The 19,813-nt window shown below is 40.1% G+C and overlaps 1 protein-coding gene across 1 annotated transcript; it reads left to right on the top strand.

The window, feature by feature from the left end:
• The first annotated feature begins 660 nt into the window (after nucleotides 1-660).
• Nucleotides 661-10,883, top strand: meox1 (mesenchyme homeobox 1). Its single transcript, XM_003448665.5, is given in 4 exon segments — nucleotides 661-2,479; nucleotides 2,482-2,601; nucleotides 8,060-8,232; nucleotides 10,125-10,883. Coding segments are annotated over 4 exon segments (798 nt in total). The 5' UTR covers nucleotides 661-2,097; the 3' UTR covers nucleotides 10,248-10,883.
• The last annotated feature ends 8,930 nt before the right edge of the window (nucleotides 10,884-19,813 follow it).

The raw sequence follows: 19,813 nt of genomic DNA, 5'->3' as shown, positions 1-19,813 counted from the left end.
TCTCTTAATGACGTAAATTTTCACATTGCACACACACACACACACACACAGACACACTAATTTATACTGACACACAGATGGCCTCTGCTTTGACCACAAATGTAGAGTAACTTCTGCTCCCTGCGGTGTGGCCAAGGCTCAGACTGCCAGTAAAAGCGAGGGATGCTTCATGGCTCAACAATTCGCTGGCTAAATGGAAAGGGTTTGGTGTGTGACCTCAAACACTCTCCTTTCTTCCTCTCCTTCCCCGTCTCACTTACTCTCTTCTCTTTTGTCCACTCCTGCTTTTGTTGCCCGTTTCCTAATCTGATTTAATGTCATTCCAACCTTTTATTTGTTGCTATGACGTTTTACTTATTATTTTTGTTTTGCGGCAACTGAGTGAAATGTTCTCAAAACCAGGTCAAATTATTTTCTAGTGTTTAGAGAATGAAAGAGGGCAATTTCAACTCTTGTTTTTTCTTCACGGCTGCAAATCAGTTCTCCTTTAGCGTATCTCGTGTCTTTATTAACATGTTTATTTTCTCACTTCTTCTCCCACGGCTTCCAGCTCTCAGTTTTATTTTCAAGGTGCGATATGAGAGGTCAAGACCAGAGTAAGGACGCGTGAGGAAAGCAAGCAGCTCAGCTCGCAAATATGAGCAGTATGAAGAAAAACTGCATTTAAGTAAAGTGTGGTTCAGCGGGTTTATTGGGTAACAGATACGCTGAAATTGAATCCAAAATTTGGTTTAGCCAAAAAGGTTTCAATGGTATTAGAGACATTACTTCATGGGGAAGTGGCTTCTATCATGTGTAGCGTGCAGAGATTAGAAATCAGCGATCAGAAAATTGAATAATTGCATCCTTGCTTCATCTGAATGCGGTTAATCTACATGTGATTGGTGTCGCAAACAATTGCTGCTGCCGCTGCTTGACATCTCAGAGAGATTTAGTAAGAGGTGTGCCATGCAGGAACACAAAATTAAAATGAACTGACAAAGAACCCCCTCTCCCCTCGCAGTCACAGTGTTTGCTTAGGGGAAATATTAGATTGTATGTGTAAAATACGACAGTGAAATTTCATCCTGTGTTTCAATAAAGTGAGAAAACCTCAGGAGGTGTGAGCGCTTGAATAGTCAATATCAAATCCAGTTGTCCTTTCACCTCAAAGTTAAAGAAAGTCCAGCCAGGTGGATTTAGGTGTGTTGCAGTAATGTGCACACACACTTACACAGCCATAAAAACAGCACGAGAAAAAAAGGAAAGACTTTTCAGATTGGAGAGGACAGGCAAGGATCAGGGGTGCAGAGGGAAAGGGTTACGGTTAACTTTCCTCTAAAGGGTGTCAAAAAAGGAACTAAATTGGGTGTCAGAAAGCACTAAGGAGTTGAAATAAGTCAGGGTCCCCAGCTCCCATGTGGGTGGGTGCTTGCTTTATACTTTTCAGACAATGTCCCTTTAAAAGCACCACGTCTGGAAAGCCCATTAGATGTGCATATAAAATTTCCCCTGTGATTAATAGTTTGATGAGGCAGGGTTGGTTGGAGGGTACTACCAACATGTGGCCGGCAGGGCTCCTCCTCTGCAGTCTCACGTTACACTCCATAAACTTGCCACTCTTTCCCACCTATATGTTTAAAAAGGAGGAGGGCTCACTTGTCAAGAATGCCTTAGAAGAGTTGTGAAAACAGCCAGCCCGAGAACGGGAGTCATACAGTTGTGGATGCCGCTTTCCCGAAAAGCAGCAACTTGGTTAGATCTGGGAAGGAGAGAGGGTGTGTGTGAGAGCGACGCAGAAGGGAAAGTGTGTGAGAGTGTGTCAGGACCAGAGGCTCCAAAGGACGTCACGCACGCTCCCAGAGAGAGAGGGAAACGTGCTGTCACAGGAAGGTGTCTATCCTCACGTGCTCTGGGCTGTGGAAGAGTCAACAGCCTCTGACAGAAGTGAGTAGATGCAGTGAGACGATGGTGTTCATTTAGTCAGCTGAAGTGGATATTACTCAAAAGTGACAAAGATATCGATTTCTAGTCCTAACTTACTTTCTGAGAGAGGTTGAAATTCCTCGACAGGGAAAAGACTGTGCTCGAGATCGTGCGAAGGGTTTTTGCATCACGATGGATCAGCCGGCCAGCAGCTGCATGCGGAGCGCCCATCCCAGCAGCCCCATCTGGGGCTGCATGAGGAACCCTCACTCCGGGGTCCCAGGGGCGAATCTGCAGTCGCCCTACCAGCAGGCCCCGTTCTCCCTCCACCAGAAGCCTGAGTTCCTGGCCTACACAGATTTCTCCACCTCCTGCCTGGTGTCGAGCACGCCGCACGCAGCCTACCCTCGCGATGACAGACTGTACCAAGAGAGCCAAGGGGGTTACCAAAGAGCTGACTGGCAGTTCAACCAATGTGAGACTCGTGTGAGAGCACCTGAGGCCTGCCCGCCTGTTGCCCCTGCAGTAATAGGCGGCGGCGGCAGTGGGGCTGGAGGGCCTGAGCTGGACAGTGTAGGGGGGACAGGCTTCCAGGCACCGTGCCCGGGTGTATGGAGGGAGAATACTCGCCCCAGAGCGTGGCGTCGGCCGACTCGGACAAGAAGAGCTCCAATAAGAGGAAACGAGATGTCACAGGTAAGCCAGCAAGCTGGGATCGAGGGGTGCCACCTGGTGTGTGTTGGTTTAAAAGTATAGGAGAACAGGAAAAACACTGATCCCTACAGGCATTTGAAAGGAAATAGCCAAATTTAGGAGTGGTAACAAAAAAAGTAGACATATTCTTTTTGCGTTTTGGGTCTCTGACAAATTTTAGACTAAAATTAGAAAAAAAAAATTCCACAATTATTTCCTTTTGTTTTTATGCCAGACTACTGCACAGGTGTAAAACCAGATCAATTAAAAAACAATATTTACGTCATTCTTACCCCACTGAAAATCAAGAAAATACGCATCAAGGTCAAGAATTTCTCCCGCGCTGTATCTCAGCTGGCAATGACACAAATTCTCTGCATTTCCTCACCAAACCAGCCTTAAAGCAACACACTCACCAGATCGCTATGTAAAAGGTGAGTAGGTGACGAGACTTTTGTGTTCAAGACACACTTTAAGTAGCAGTTGCATCCTCTTATTGTTCCAGCGCTTTCAAAAGGATGATTCATGAGGCATTTGAACTTTTCATTTTGCTGCTGTATCCGTTGGAAAAAGACCTTTGATTTATTAGAGCAGGGCGACATTAAAAATGATGATAAAAAATGAAGTTGGGTGTGAAGAGGAAAGCGTTTAAAGGCCTTTTGGGTATTTTATGCTGTATTTTTCACAGTCCTGTTGCGTATTGATTGCTGCTATGAATTTTTCAAGAGGATAAAAGGGTTGAAAAAAAACTGTATTTGGTGATTATTTCAGTATATTTAATTTAATTTTATACAATTTTTCTTTCCAAATAGTTCCTAAAATTTTTCCCACGAAAAAGGACTTAATGTATTTTTATTCTCAAACATCAATGAGAAGTAATGCCCTTAGATAATTTCGCCTATCATATTTCACACTTGCTAATAGGATGCAAAAGAAACAGATAGCCATGACAGACCAATCCTAAAAGTTTCAGGCGAAACTTTAGCAGCAGAACAACAGGCCAAAGGAAACATTTAGTTTTAAAGTGAGTCTAAATGTGTGAAGGTTTTATAATGGGGACTGTCACCCTAGCAAAATAAAAACACATCCAGCACATATGGAGCGTTCATATTTCATTTGTAGACGTTTTTGGTAAATTTAGCCTGTAATAAACACAGTGATTTATGCGCCTTATACGAAAGAAAAATGAGCATCCATACTTTGGAAAAAATGTAACTTTTTACACATTTTAATATATATTTAAATTACAATTTGTTACAGTGCTTAAGCAAGTGTGGCGTAATTGTTATTCATATAGCCAACACACCACTTGCCAGACAAATATCAAAGAAATTAAAACAAAAGTTAAAAAAGGGGAACCCAAAACAGAATTAAAAGACCAAGACAAATACAAAAATAACGCTTAAATGAGAGCGATGAGTGTTCAGAAATGTTAATATTGAATTCAAACCACATAGAGAAGTACACTAGTGCAGGTTGCTAAAGATGGTGTCATCTAAAGTGTCCAGTATTTAACCCTGACCTGTCCAAACATAATAGACCATGTCTGATTGTAAAGCGTGCAAATTTGGAAATACTACATGACCAATGCATGCAACAGACATGAGTCTAATTGAAAAAGAGGAGGTGAGGGAGCACCCCACACACCAGCCCACTCCACGCACCCTCCTTTTTTTTACCTTATTGTAACCTCCACTCTCTACGCTGAAAACATGCCAGACCACGTCTGGTAAAATCACTTTCCTGTGAGCCCACTTCTTACATTCTTATCCATTGACATTTTCCTGTCGTTAAGCCGTAACATAATCTCCCACTGAGTGCATGCAACATGTCTGACCACTACATCAGTTCTGGGTTTCAGAAAAGAACCATTCACTTTTTCGAATTGACTAGCTGGTAGAGCATATATTAGGAAAATGTCCTGAAGGCATTCACATTACATGCACATACATAGCAGCTGCTATACGCTCTGCTTCTGTGTATTTGTTCTGATATGGAAATGTGGTGCACTCGGGGTAAAGTTTCCAAATGTTTAAAACCAAAATGATATGATCTGACATTGACTGCAATCCAAAATTTGACCATCATAACACTGTGTGATATTTAACAGGGATGCTGTTATAAACATTTGACTGTTGCTGGCCCTAAAATCAATATGGTTTTGATATTAAATTTTAAGGTCTGACATGCATGAAAAGGAGTTCTCCACCATTATAAAATGAGCGTGTTAACACGCAACGCAGTAACTGTTTGCATGGATGGTTTTGCTTCCATCATTTTGCTTTTTCAACAATTTAACTGCTCCTGTGAACCATCCATATACAAACAGGCAATAAATGTATACTATAAAGCACTGCAAAGTGATTCTACACATGCAAAATATGATTTTTCAGGTAGATGTAAAAATGTTTTAAAAAGAATATTTTTTGCTGCTGGTTTTGATAAAATGCAGCATGATCTGCACAAATGTACATCATACCTAGGGGTCCATGACCATAAGCCAAGGGTATAACAGCCAGAAAAATAGAAAATTGTGCTCAGTTACTGGATATGTACAATCATAAAATCTTTGGCTTGATAGAAAGATATACTGTTGCCCATCGCATCACAAGCTTCTGAAGTATTTTGGTTAAAATATCTTAGAATACAAATAGTTTGCAACTCTATGCTTAATCTCTATTAGGATTAGGACGATGAGGGAGGTTCTCGGTAAATGTTGCTCCTTTAATAAATGCCTAGTAAGTTTGAGCACCGTTCTCATAAAGTGTTATAATAAGAAATTAAACATTTATTAACTGAGAACAGTTTAAAGATGCTATCTAAAGGGGTTAAAATAAACGTTAGCCAATAAACTGTCTTAATTCATTGTGAAATTCAGTCTTGAACTTTTACACACACATTTTTGTGATCAGTAGTTTTCGCCTGGGGTTTTCTGCTTTAAAACAATCACTAATTTACAACAACTTTAATTCAGTCCTGATGAAGACAAACTCCTTTTGCACCATCCACCCAGAAAGGCACCAAATGCTGTTTGCCTTTGGGAGACCCTGCTGTGTGCAGAAGCCCTCTCCCTGCTAGTTTATGGCCTCTGGCTGTGCAGGATATTTATTGGGGGCCTGTTTGGTGAGAGCCAGTATGTGCCCTGCCAGGTGTTCAAAGCAGCTAAACCTGTCTTGGGAAATTTCAAAAGTCGGCACACTCGAGGATGCCCATCGTTATTGACACTTGAACCACAAAAACAAAGCTTCTTTTTTTCCCTAACATACCACATGGCACATCATGCATTTGTACACAAAAACTACACGTGTGCACAAACACTGTATGTCCTGGTTTGCCCAGTCACATCTGGCCCAGGTGCTGCAGTCCATTTCACATTCTGGCACACTGCTCTGGCAAGCACAGAGCAGAACTTCTCACTTTGACAAATTAGAACCATTTTCTGGTGATTACATCAGCTGCTGGTGTCTCTACCCCTGCACAATTATTACCGAAACTCATTCCCTTCAATACACAGGAGAGGTTTAACTTAAAGGTAAATCAACCAGCTTTCATATATGTTTATCCTGTTAATGAGGTTTAAAATTTGTCCATTTATCTAAGCTATGTGAGAAATGCAGGGAAATATATAAATGTATAAAGTGCAACCAATTTTTTCTTGAATAATCTTAGGCTGTGGGTTTTCTGACTGCCACATTCACAGAGATATCTCAAGGCTTTTTTTCTGATGCTTGCTGTCATGTAAAGATGAGTTAATGTGAATCTGCCCCGAGTGCTCCCGCGGGGACTCTTCTGACACACACACCCACACCGACGTAGCACTCCGACCTGGACACATCCGCACCTTTGTTCTTTTGTTAGAGGCTTTAACGATGTTCCGCTGCATTCCTCCACTAACTCAGGCCCTCTGTGGCTGGTTTGGTGGCCCCTGCCCTGTGCTGATACGCTCTTACATACATAAATCGTGAAGGAATGTTTAGAGGAAGAAATTTGCACTTACAGCATGTGTTCATGAACAGACAAATAAGGGGAAATAAGCAGCAAAAAATAACCCCGGCATGCGCAGGTTGCAGGTGTACGCGACTCGTGAGGCCAGGTCATGGTGGTCTCTTTTAAAAGTGCTGGTTTTAGTGTTTACTATATGAGGGGCCACCCTTTAAAGAGCCTTTGGAGTTATGGTTTGTTGGTTGAAAAGGGTCTTGAGGTCAGTTTAATTGCGAACTAGAGGCCAGTCACAAAATGAGTGAGGAGCTAATTTAAATCAGATTAACTGTGAATGATAGGAAAATGAAGGGTCTCCAGGTCAAGTAGCACACTTGCATGTGTAGCTGCTTGTGAAGAAAAGGAATGCTGATCATTTTTATTTAGTTTTAAACAAAAATGATGGGATCGTACAGATCATTTATTACCTTCACTGCAAAACAGCTTTAAAGCATTGGTTTCCTTGTGTCACCTGACTTTCCCTTTAAGTTGAGCCAAACAGACTCACAGAGAAAGCCATCAACACAGCTTCTTAATGTTCAAATATTCTTATCTGAATTCATGTATACCACTATTCCTTATTGAGCACTTTCAGCTGTTTCTGTATAATTTTCTCTTCAATCTTTTAACATATATTTAGCAAATCTCGACATTGTTATTCATGATTTTAGCAGAAAATTAGCTATAATTGTTCAATTTATTCATTTTAGCTTGCTATAAGAACTGGTATTATTATTAAACTATGCACAATATTTATTCTGGGCACAAAATTATTCATAATTATAGCCACTTTCTTCTATTATTCTATTATTTATCTAGTATGTTAAGTTAAAATTTTATTTGATGATCCACATTTCAATTGGTAGCCATCCTATTAACTAAGAAAATATTCACAACCTTAGCTTGCCATTGAAACTATTTTTTCACAATGTTTAGCTACCTAAAGGTATTAACTGGTAGACACACCAACACCCAGAACTTTCTCATTTTTACTGATAATTTTAGCTCTTTTACAGTTTCTATTCTTATTGGCCATTAGGCCTACTCTTTTATTTTACTGATTTATACCATTATGTTGGCTGGCTCGTGGCTCCCTTGTGTAGTGGTTAATATTTTTGCATAACCTAATACATGGAAGGTCTGCAATTCAAAACTAGGAAGAGAGACAAATCCTTAGAAGGGTTGCATAAGAAAGGGCATCTGGTGTAAAAATCTGTGCCAAATCAAATATGTGGATCCACCCACTGTGGCAACCCCTTGGGAGCAGCTGAAAAAAGCTATGCCTTTACTTTGGCTTTTGATTAATAGTCATTTCTTCTGCTCAAACCTCAATTCATAAATAGTTCTTTTTTTTTTTCAGTTCATTTGACCTCATCTGTCGACAAACCCATTAGGATACTTTGACACCTGATTGGGAATCTCTGATTTAAAGGAATAAACTGGCAAATGGCTCGCACTCTATGAAATGCCTTTCTCTTTCCAGATATCCAGGAGTCCAGCTTTAAGGTGGATTCCAGCTGCAAGGCGAGAAAAGAGCGCACAGCGTTCACCAAGGAGCAGCTGAGAGAACTGGAGGCAGAGTTCACCCACCATAACTACCTGACCAGGCTGCGTCGCTACGAGATCGCTGTAAACCTGGACCTCACAGAGAGACAGGTACAACACTTTTCCCTAATATACAATTTCCAGCAGGGCAGGATGAACCATAATGTTATCATTCCACATTAACATCATACAACATCTTGGAACATATTGGAAAGCCTAATGTCTGTCCTTCCCCTGTACTAAATACCAATGCATAAACATAGCTGCATTTGAATTACAATGAACATGTTTTTTCCACAGTAGTTTTCATTCTGTGGTTCTAGCAGAATGACATGCAGCTTTAATGAGTGGGCGGCAGCTCCAGACTCGATGAAATCGGGCGAACATGTGTCGATGCTGCTGGATCAAACCCCGGTCTGCTTGTCAAGCCACTGTCCCTCTCAGCTCCTTCTAATGAGGCCGTGGTGCCACAGTGACCACACATACTGCCGTCTGCTCCTAAATCTATTTCCCAGATCCCTAAAAAACACACACACACACATACATGGACAGAAATGTTCACACACAGCCAGGTTCCATCCTCGCTCAGGGCTCCCACTGCAACCAGACAGTGCTTTCCAATTCATCCTACATGCTTTGGCAGTTTGCCGTCCTTTCAATCAGTCCTGAGTAATGGACATGCTGAGATTTATCTGAATCCCAGAGCTGTGGGGGAGGACACTTCTAGTGGGATGTGCAGGGGTCACCTAAGGCTTCCTTGAATTGTGCACACACAGGTTGGAGTTCATTTTAATCTATTTGAGAGAGTTTAGATTTTTAGATTTTAGTTTAGATTTAGTTTAGACTTAAGGGAAATAAACCTGTGCTTTTGTCTGCAAATTGACATAATCAAGTAGTTTAAAAACATAATAACTGCGTACGCATAGCCTGGTTATAACTTAAGGTTTATTTGCATTAAAATACATGTATTTCTCTGTGCCACGGAGCATCCCGCACACCATTCTTCTGTTGTAAATACTCACTACCGCACCAAATCCGCAGCTAAAAATAATCTTCAAAATGTATTGTTTCCTCCACTGTGAATAATGTTAACTAAAATGTACAGGCCCCAGCTGTTTGAGGAACCAACTGTATTAGAGACCTACTGATAAAGGCTTAAGTAAGACATTTTCTAAAGCTTTAAATAAACTATCTTGGTCACAGACTTAACAAATGCTCACTCTTCATTTTTTTTTTCCTGTCAGTTTTTCTCTGTAATTTTCCCAGGTCTCGGGAAGTGTGTGTTTTTGCAGCTATTTATGTCTGGACAGTTAAAATATGAGCTCATTCTCATTTTTGAACAGCACAAAGATACAGATGAGCACTGTCCACACCACAAGTACAGTAAACTCACATCCTGTGTAGGCTGACTTCCTGACAGTTGACTTTTTTGACCTGCTGTCTATACGATACTCTCTCCCTCCATTTGGAGTGATTTTGCAGCCAGGCCTGAGTGCTTTGTACTGACAAGCCGTGCTCCCTGCAAGGCCAGTGCAAACCAAGTGAATTTATAATCTGTGCTGGGAGATTTGTGGAGGATTATTTGTCTATTTTTTTGCTGACCGTGTTGTAAATTTTGCTAAAAATTGCAAAACGGAAAGAAAAACCACAGCGATCCTGTTACAAGTTTAATATGGTGAAAAATTCAAAGTACTGTGAGAAGGTATCTGGTTTAGATTTGTATTGTCCTAAGACCACAGCCTTTATTCATAGTGCTAAGTGTTTATACTACTAGATCTACTATTGTTCTTTTCAATTAATGATCTATACAAATCTAAACACGTTTAAATTCTTTAGCTAAAGTCATTCAATACTGTGAAATCAACCTTTGACATCTTAGCAATTTTGCCCCTAATCCACAATGAACTACATTAATTTACCTCAACAGTGTGTCCATGCTAATGATTTTGAAGAGTCATCATTCTACTTGCTAATTTAATATTTCCTGTGTTTTTCCACTACAGGTTAAAGTTTGGTTCCAGAATCGGCGAATGAAGTGGAAGAGAGTGAAGGGAGGACAATCGGCTTCGCCCAACGAGCTGGAAAATGACGACATAGACTCAGCTGCTTCACCCAGCTCTGAATGATGGTTTTAGAAAATTGTCTTCGGACAAAAAAAAGAAGAAAAAAAAATAACGAGGCCTGCGCTCAACTGGACACCAACGCAATCTTTGATTTTATGGAAAGTTGGCTCCAGGAACCAAATCATTCCAGAGACTTTTTCATTCCCAAGAAGAAAACACCAAGCATCCGTCACTGTTCTCTGTTGTAAATAGTTGATTTATGTCCATAATGAACTGTATTTTCATACAACTTTGATAAATACTCAATTTAAGAGGCCCACTCTAGATACTCCTGATCGTTGTATATTAGTGACAAAGTCCATGCAGCAGCTTTAAGGCTAGTGATGACATATCAGCCCATGATGTGATTGTGTTTGAGGTCCTCCCCTTTGCTTCCAGTATTGTAATCATGGCATTTGACGCTTGACTACAACCACCTGGGAAAACTCAGACTGCACGAGTGTTGCCAAGCCCTAAGTGCCTCCGAATCAGATTTTTTTTTTTTTCATTTTGACAGTTTCTTTTTCCTAGAATATAGTTTTTTGGGTTTTTTTCTTTTCAGTAAGGCATTTTTACTACTTTTTTATACCATTTGAATGTTGTTGATAAAACACAGATGTTGACTGTTTCTGCAAATAAAATAAATCATCTGTTGCAAAATGGGAAACATATTGGTAATTTCTTCCACCTGCAACAGTTGAGTTATGACTGGACAGTAGGTACAGTAGATGTGTATTTTTGGCTGATGGTTTTATTATGTGTGACTATAATTTCTAAAAACAAAATAATTACTGATAGTTCAGTTTGCTTCCATTTGCTATTTCTGTTGGCAGGGGAAAGCAGAAGTATTAAATAGTTTGCATGTGTGTGCGCTTAAAGGATGCAGCGAAATATTGTGGCTATATCAAACACTGTGGTGCACTCATTGGTGGTTGTTCAAAATATCAGTGTTTTGTACCATGATTTAAAATGATGACTCTTCTTCTAGTGCAAGGGCTAAAGAAATAGCACACAAAAAATAATTTTTTGCTCAATCTAACAAACAAAACTGCACCAATCAATATTCTTAATCGGTCCGTTTATCAGTGAGTGTACAATATAATGCAACCAAATAGGAATGAACTCATAAGCCTGTCCTTTGACCATGTAGTCAAAGAGCAATTTTTAATTTTAATGCATTTTAAATGTTTTTAACATGACAAACAGGAAACATGATTAGTTATGAGCCACATGGCCACTGTGTACTAAAGTCAACACCCTGCAGCTCCTGTTTGCATGCTGCATATATGTGCAAGCTGTGTGAACACTGAATATACACAGGACAGTCTTGTTCTATGGTATTGGGTTATTGTATGTCAGATTATATACCTGAGCATTACTATGACAAAAGCATTGACCTGATCATCAAATTTATCAATGCTAGACACCTGCTGTGCAGCTAATCTACTGCCTACTTGTGTTTTTTTGCCTACTACTGTATGTCACTATTATTTCAAACCTTTTTAATTCTTGGCTAAATTTCACTTGTAAGATAGCCCGTTCAACCACTGTTTTATAAATAACGGCTATAGTAAGCGAAACTGAAACTGAAATCCACACTGGAAGTGATGTGGTAACCCGAGACCTTAGACGTGAATAACATTTCCTCACTCCAAGCTACTAAGAGTGAAATAATCACTGGTGACAGCAATTGGGTGGGACCAAGAGAAAACTTTCTCAACTTCCAAGCAATTGCAACAACTACCAAATACAGCAAGGAATACCGCTGATTGACATATGACCTGGTAGTAAATATGTTAGAGGATTATGCAGGCAATCAGGGCCTGCAATGTCCACAAGCATCCATATGTCAACTGCATAGCAGTGTGCAATTAGCAAACCATTTCCAGTATATACGAAGCTTAAAGTTAGGCAACTTCTGAGCTAGCTGTAACTTAGCTGTACCTTAGCTATTAATCTTTTATCTGCCACAGCCATTGTTGTGTATTTGTGACTGGCTAAATAGGCCAATCACAAATACATACACACACACACACATAAAAAAACAGGCCTTGTGCTGTATTAATAGCAATGCATAAATGTTTTTACCTTGCTAAGGAGGAAAACAAATCCTGTTATTCCTAGCTTTTCTGACTTTGCGATTAGAACTCAACTTGTGAGTGATGTCATTCCCAGCTCGAATTTCCGAGGTAAATGGAATGCAGCATAACTTGACTTTTTACTAATCTAAAATCAGGATAGTTTTTGTTTTTGGAGAGTTTGTGTTGGAATTTGCATTGGAGCCTGTGTTGCACTTGGAGCCAGTCATTTGTTGACATTAGCGATTATTCCATTTAAAAGCTAACATTGGCTAATGTTGCTAATGAGCGTTGGAAGCTGGAAGCAGAAGAGAAGTCTTGACTCAAGGTAATTAACAGCAAGCATAAACATCACATGCTTTGGATATTCATGGCAATTCACAAAGAAATACACATAGAAATAACACTGGCTGTTTTTGGTCAATTTTTTTATGTTCAATCCATTCACATCACCAATAAAAGTTATTGATCCGCAAAAATGATGCTAACACAGCCCTAATGTTGCTTTTGGCCTTAGTAATTTGGTGCATTCACACTGATGCCATGCCTTATTTTCAGCAGCAGGCAGTCTCCTACATACAAAGTCATTTTGTGTCAACATGATGTCAGCCTGAATTATGAATTCATTTATTTTGATAATGAGGCTAAAAGCATTCATGTAAATGTGCAGAGCTGTGTGCATTGTGACCTCATGGGCAGTGGTTACATGGTCCCAGGTGCAGTGAAACGGTTACAATATAAGAGGGTCTCTCCAAGAAAACCTCATCAAGAAGGATTATGTAGTCCATGGGCGTCCTTTGAGCAGTCCTGCAACCTCCAATGTCCCACCTGATGATGGCATAATTATCTTCATTAATATCTCAAATGCAGGTCGGATATCCCTGAGGTCAGATTGGAATCAGCTCTCATCAACGCCCACACAGATCCTGTCTATATAGCACGGTAATCCTTAAGAATGTTTTCATAGTGGCAAGTGGTCTCCTGTAGACCCAACACAGATCACGGTGATTGGTCTACAGTGACCTGAAAAGCACTGGCAGAGCTATAAGTAGATGTGAGTGTGTTTGAGCGTCTGAATAGGAACATTCATTTTTGCACACCATCACTGTCATTCCAGTGAGCTCACAAAGGGTCATTAACCTGACAAGGTGGAGTCAACCTCCAAAAGCTAAAGTATTTGGCCCCTACACACTATTTTCAACGGAAGCATCTGGATGGGGCCAATTTGATCTCAACCTGAGTGGAACCTAGACAAACCCATGCACGGGGCCCCGAGGACGAGTGGAAAAAAAAAAGAAGGAGAAAAAAAAATGCTGGCTGACCACTTGTGTATGATGGAAAAGGGAAATAATAGGTGGGTATGGGTGAAAAGACGCCTTCTCAAGTACAGGATGTTGTTGTAGCAGGTAGCCAGTCATCCAATTTCCTGCTTCCCAAAGAAAACAAGAGCTTGAGCATAGGAGTCCCCAGACTTACAATGGTGGGCCTATGCTCAGACTCCGGCCAACCAAACAAAGCCTTCAGAGGTTACTGCCCTTTTTGCTGGTCTGCAGGGACCGGAGTTAGTGGGAGGGTGGGATGGTTGTTCCACACACATACACAGAGTTGGGGTCAAGTGTTACTGTACGTCTGACCCCTTTGGGCCCCCCGCTGCAGCTGCTGGGGGGAATTACTCCAAGTCGATCCCGTGCCCATTTCCCCCCCGTTGCTTAGCCGCTATTAGGGTCTATTATTGTATTAGTGGTAATAGCAGTCAAAATAAACCATGTCCAATTGTAATGATAGTATTAATATCAGCAGTGTAAACTAATGAAGCTGGAATGTTGTTTTTTGACCATGGTGGTTCCTTTTAAATACACTGGGGTGGCCAAATTTATGGATTAGATTTAATTTGGTGGTGTTGTGATTGTGGGATTTTTAGCCTTGCCAAAACACCCAAGCAGTCAGAATGAAATAGGTTTTCCTTTCCTCTTCGATCTGCAGGAGAACAGTTCATCTATACCTTAACAAATATGTCTAAACATATTTTCTTACACTGCCGTTTTCTTCTACGCCATGTTCTGTTTTTATTTATATAATATGACTTGTAGATGTGCAAATTGAGAGAACACATTTCTAAGAATATCACTCCAATGCTGCATCCAGCTGACAGTCGACCAAATTGAAGCGACCAAAAATAAGGATGGATGGTGTCCCAGAAATTTCTCCTCTGCTGTGATTATAAAAGCAGATTCAGTTGCAGGAAACATTCTTGAAATAACTCCTCTTCTTTGAACACAACCTTCTCTGTGGGCAAAGAGCAATAAGAAAACATTCGTCAGAGTTTGAAGCAGTCACTGACCTCACCCTCAGCACTCAACAGGCATATTCTTAACTTTCAACATACGGAAGGTATTGCCACTAAAAGCACAGATTACCAGAGATTTCAGCCAAATGCAGAATTTAAGCGAGCTCTCCAGCAGACCACGTCACCAACACAAAGCTAAAAATGTTGCATTTATGGACAAATTCAACATGCAGCTGTACTACAACATTTCCATTTTTACAGATTTCCAATTGTGAGTCATTCAGCTAAATGAAAAAAGATGGCACACACCTCAAAACCTTTAAAAATATAGGCGATGACAGCCTAGTAGTTATTTAGTAGTTATTGGATTGAACCATAATTCAGTTCACTGTCTATAATTTAACATTATCTAAATGATGCAGAAGGGTTACATGACAGACTCTTTTTTTGTGTTGTTGATTTTTTGTAAAGTGGCCATTTCAGATGTTTTTCCAACTGACTTTGATCATTTTGTTGTGAAAAGCCAAGCACACTATATCACCAGAACAATACTAAAGCTAATTATCATCTTCATATGCATTTCAGAACTTAAATCCAAGTCCTTATTAGCTGGAGATCAGCAGAAATCTTTTTGTATATAGCAAATAAGTTGTTTTTTTATTTAATTGTTTTTTCTATTAGTATTTTTTTTTTTTATTGGGGCCTCTGGATTTCTGACTTCCCACTTAAAATGGAAGTTGTGGACCGATGACAACAGCACAAACATAAACAAGAGTTCCCAGTCAGAATTTTCAGCCGAAACCCCCCCTCAAGTCATATTTCCCACTTGAAAATTTGGAGAACCCACATATTAATTTTACCACTGTTGTGTATTTGTCCATCCATCTATCCCTCCTTTGTGGGCCCAGCAGTCTAAGCAGAAAAGCCTATATCTCTGTCTTTCTACCCGCCTCTTCGAGCTCATCCAAGGTGATACCAAGGCTTTCCCATGCCAGATAAAAGATATAATACCTTTAGTGTTTACTGGATCTTCCCTGGAGCCTCATTCCACTAGGACGAGACAGAAACACCTCACCCAGAAGGTATCCAGTAGGAATCCTAGTCAGATCTCCAGGGAGAGCCCAGCCATCCCTCTGAGGAAACTCATCTCCAGCATTTCTATACACAATCCTATTCTTTCAGTCACTACCTGGAGCTCATGGACCGTAGGTCCCGGCGGATTTTGAATCAATAGCTTCATTGCATTAATTTGTGACCTGCTCAATAAGCCATATACTAGTTTCTAGCACAAAGAAGTGGGCATTGTGCTGTACTCCTGTGCTACTGGTGGAACAGCTGTAGCTTGCTAGGAAGCAAGAAAAAAAAAAATAATGGAATACTATTACTACTTGTGATGTCACTCCCAGCACCTTCTTCACAGGTAAAAGGAACACAGCAAAAAAATATAACAAACGTCTTGGTAGTGAAGTGAAACTGAGTGGAAAACAGAATTAAAACTAACCCCAATAGTTATTGCGAATAATCACACTGCTGTCTGTGATTAAGCTGGTAGCAAAGTACGAACATCAGGCATGCTTGCTATCAAGCACTGAAGGAACACGTACACGGCTAAGCCTTTACTCGCTCTTAGAGGCTGCAGGGGCCTTGACTTTTTTATTAAAATGTCCAACTCAAGACTTGAAATAAATGTAAACTGCCTTAAAAATGTACATTTTCTTTTTGTTTGCTTGCTTGTTAGTTTAATTGTGAAGATGTGAACAAATATTAAACTATCATCTCAACTTGATTCTTTAGGGAGCGGTGCACTCTCACCTGTGCTGCACAGAAAAATGTTTATTTTACAAACCCTGCGCTCTGATAGCCTCCGGCAGTTCTTGGAGGGACAACTCTTGATGGATCGCCGGGGGTGTGAAGGTCAGCTCTACAAGAGGTGACCGTAGAAATTAAAGCACGTCCTTCTCCTACTGGTCCCTGTGATGTGGTCCATGAGCTCCATCTGCACACTGTTATTGTGTCCAGGCAGCACCTCGCAGGTCACATCAAAGAGTCTTTCAACTAAATTTGATAGGCTGATAAGGAAGGACGCTGCTGTGCAAACACAAGGCAATGAGAGTTTAAGATAACATCACAGTGGAATAATATTGAAGTGGTGCATCTGACTGAACGTGTCTCTGCATGTTTAATATATAAATGAAAAAATGAAGCATCAGTGGTTATATTCTGGTGCATAATTGTGTTTGACAGACTTATCCAACAGGACCTTGGGAATGCTCAGCAGACAGTCTTCTGTCTTTAAACTCTGAGTCTTGTTAATTCTCATCTTTTTAAATATGACAGTAAGAGTTTCAACCAGACATGTGCATCTCTTTCCCTGCATTGGGCTGCAGAAGATGACAGCACGCTGGAGTTTGTCAAAAGAAACTGACCCATGAGAAACTAAACGTAACAAGGCTGTTCTCCTTTCTTCCTGGATGTCTGCGCTGCCTTCTTCTCTGCACTCCTGCATCAAGTTACCTTGGAGTAGCTGGGAGCAGTGGATATAACATCCTCTTTTTCTTTTCAACCTTATTGTTAATCTGTTTCTCTGTTTCACCCTCTCTGTTGTGAGTGTCTGTTTTTTTTTTAGCTTCTCACACATGTACAACCAAAACCACAAAACAGCAAGAACGGGAGGAGGAAGTAAGCACGTCTTCTGCACATCCTCCCAAGACAGCCGTTGTGTTGAAGGAGGCATACAAGCAGCGCGTGTTTGCTTGTCAGTCTGTACCTGAGGGTATGTGAGCAAGCCCTACATGTAGACTCATGTGTACTCAGTTGGACGAAATCAGCAGTGGACACTGATTCAGCTTGCCTCCGCTCATCCTTCTCTCCCAAGCCCCTTGTCTCCGGTGATTAGCGACTCCTACAGGAGCTATAAATCTCAGATTTCCATTTCACAATCAGTCAAGACTGGCCAAAACTGAGGAGCTGCACAACGTTAAATTATCTGAGACTTCCTGCAAAGTCTCCTTTTGGATGTTGCATCTTAAGCGAAGTGGATACCAGAGCCTCAGGTCATGGGATTCTTGTCTATGGCTCCCCTTGCTTGGTACTTTTGACCTGCCTGGTTTGAAACCAAGAAATCCAGAAGCAGTTTAGCTCTGAAAATCATCACACAGAGGAATACTCAATCATAGTGTTTGCTAAGCAAAGAGAACATAGAAGGCCTTGTTCACCTGAAACCACACAGTAACAAAACCTGGAGAGTGAGGCTTTGCTGTTTAGCTCAAAGACATCTGCAAAACTAGTAAAAAGCAAATTCCAGTTTCAGATCTGGCACTACAGGACATCTCTGATCTTTTTCAAACCGCATATGAACAAAAAAAATTCAGTTATGATGGCAGTACCTTACAAATAGAGTCATAAGGCCAACCTCCCACTTCTTTGTGTCTTCTGTCCTGTGTTCAAGATGTCTTGGCTAGTAGTGGACCATAGTTTAAGATCTCCTTCATTAGACCCAAATAAATTTATTGCTATACCTGATCTTTATAAAAGTGTGTTCAAACTGACAGAAAAACTGAATTTACACATCTGGGCAAGGAAAAAGATGTGACTGAAGACAAATATTTTACACGTATCTCCAGATTTTATCTCCTCAATTAAAGTTCCAAGATAAAACAAATGTTTAGTTAGCATAAAATGTACATTAAACTTAGTAGTACTAACCAACTAGGAACAGTGACCATGTAGAAGTACACCGCTGTGTAAAAGTCTTGAGCGACGCCTCATTTGTTGACTTTTTTCCTTCCAAAGACACAGACTGTTTTTTCTTTTTTTCTAATGGTCTTGAGCAATAGTTCTTGTTTTTCTTTGGAAATTGGCTGCTTTTTCTCTCATTTTTCAGTGAAGTCCTTGTACCTTATTTTTTTAAGAAACTTGCCTGCGACCTATGAATCATTCATGCAAAAAAAATGGCACCTTGCTCAAGGGGTGAACCAGTGTTGTATCTACACATATGAGACAACTTAGAACCATTTTGCCTGTCACATATAGTCTTAATTTGTTCCCTTTTATTAGTTGAATCTACAAAAAATGCCAAAGATAACACGGCTACTTGCCGAAAAGTGGTATATCTCAGGATGGCTATGTGCCCTTAAAAGGTTTGAGGAGAGCAGACAAGTGGATGATAAAAGAAGTGGCAGACCTAAAAAAAAGTGAAAAAGTAAGTCATGTCATTAAAAAATAGGAACAATATTCAGCAAAGATCTGACAGGACCTACAACCCTTCAAATAATCCATCTACTGTTCACTAAAGCCTAACCAGAAATGATCTCAGTAGAAGGGTGGCTGTAATGAAGCCATTCGTAAGAATGTTTTTTTTTTTTACATATATTTCTAGTTAGAGAAATTTAGGAGGTTTATTCCTCAAAACTCTAAATACAAAAAAGTTGCACAAAATAGTTTCCAACCACAGGAAATTTATTTTGAGTGTCTTCATAGTTTCATTTTTGAGATACACCAATTTTTATATACTGCAGGAAAAATGAAAATAAATATTATAATGCAAATTTGCAAAAAAACCCAAAACAGCATGTGCATCAAAATAATTATTTCCAACAGTGCAATTTGAGTTCTAAGCATCCCAGAAACTATACAGAAAAGCATAAAGTCAAACATGACTTTTAAAAACACCAGTATAGTCTTATAAGGCCCTGAAAGTAAAAAAAACTACATTTTCGGCGAAAATGATGTCACTTCCGGTTTCGGCCAGGTAATGGCGGACATACGATAGTTCACACTGAGGTCTATTCCAACCTAGGAAGTGTTGCGAACAGCTGATCGGATCGGCAAAGCGTGTTTCTGGAATATTATGTTTTTGTTGCTGCAATTTTTGCAAAGCTTTATGTGGAAGGAAACCGTGACCTAGGACAAGCTCATTGCATAACATGTAAGTACACAACTCCTCTGGTTTCACATGCAAAAAAATTATTGCGCTACCTTATGTGGTTCCAGTTCTACAGAGATTTGAAAATAGTTATGCAAAACGGAGCGTGCCCACTCCGACCGGTTTTAAAGGGTTAAAGATTAATATCAGTTTGTACATGATTGTTTTCTTCAAATACTTTAATTCTTACTCGCTTTTGCAACTTTGTACTTTTGTGTTACTCGCAGCAACAACTCCAACTCATTGTCAAAGATTTAAAAAACTTTTCCTCGACATTTTGCCGCAACGTCTCAAAGAGCCG

This window comes from Oreochromis niloticus, linkage group LG8 (assembly GCF_001858045.2).
Source record: "Oreochromis niloticus isolate F11D_XX linkage group LG8, O_niloticus_UMD_NMBU, whole genome shotgun sequence".
Lineage (NCBI taxonomy): Eukaryota > Metazoa > Chordata > Actinopteri > Cichliformes > Cichlidae > Oreochromis > Oreochromis niloticus.
Note: the sequence above shows the minus strand (reverse complement) of the source record. Positions and strands in the feature narration are given on the sequence as shown.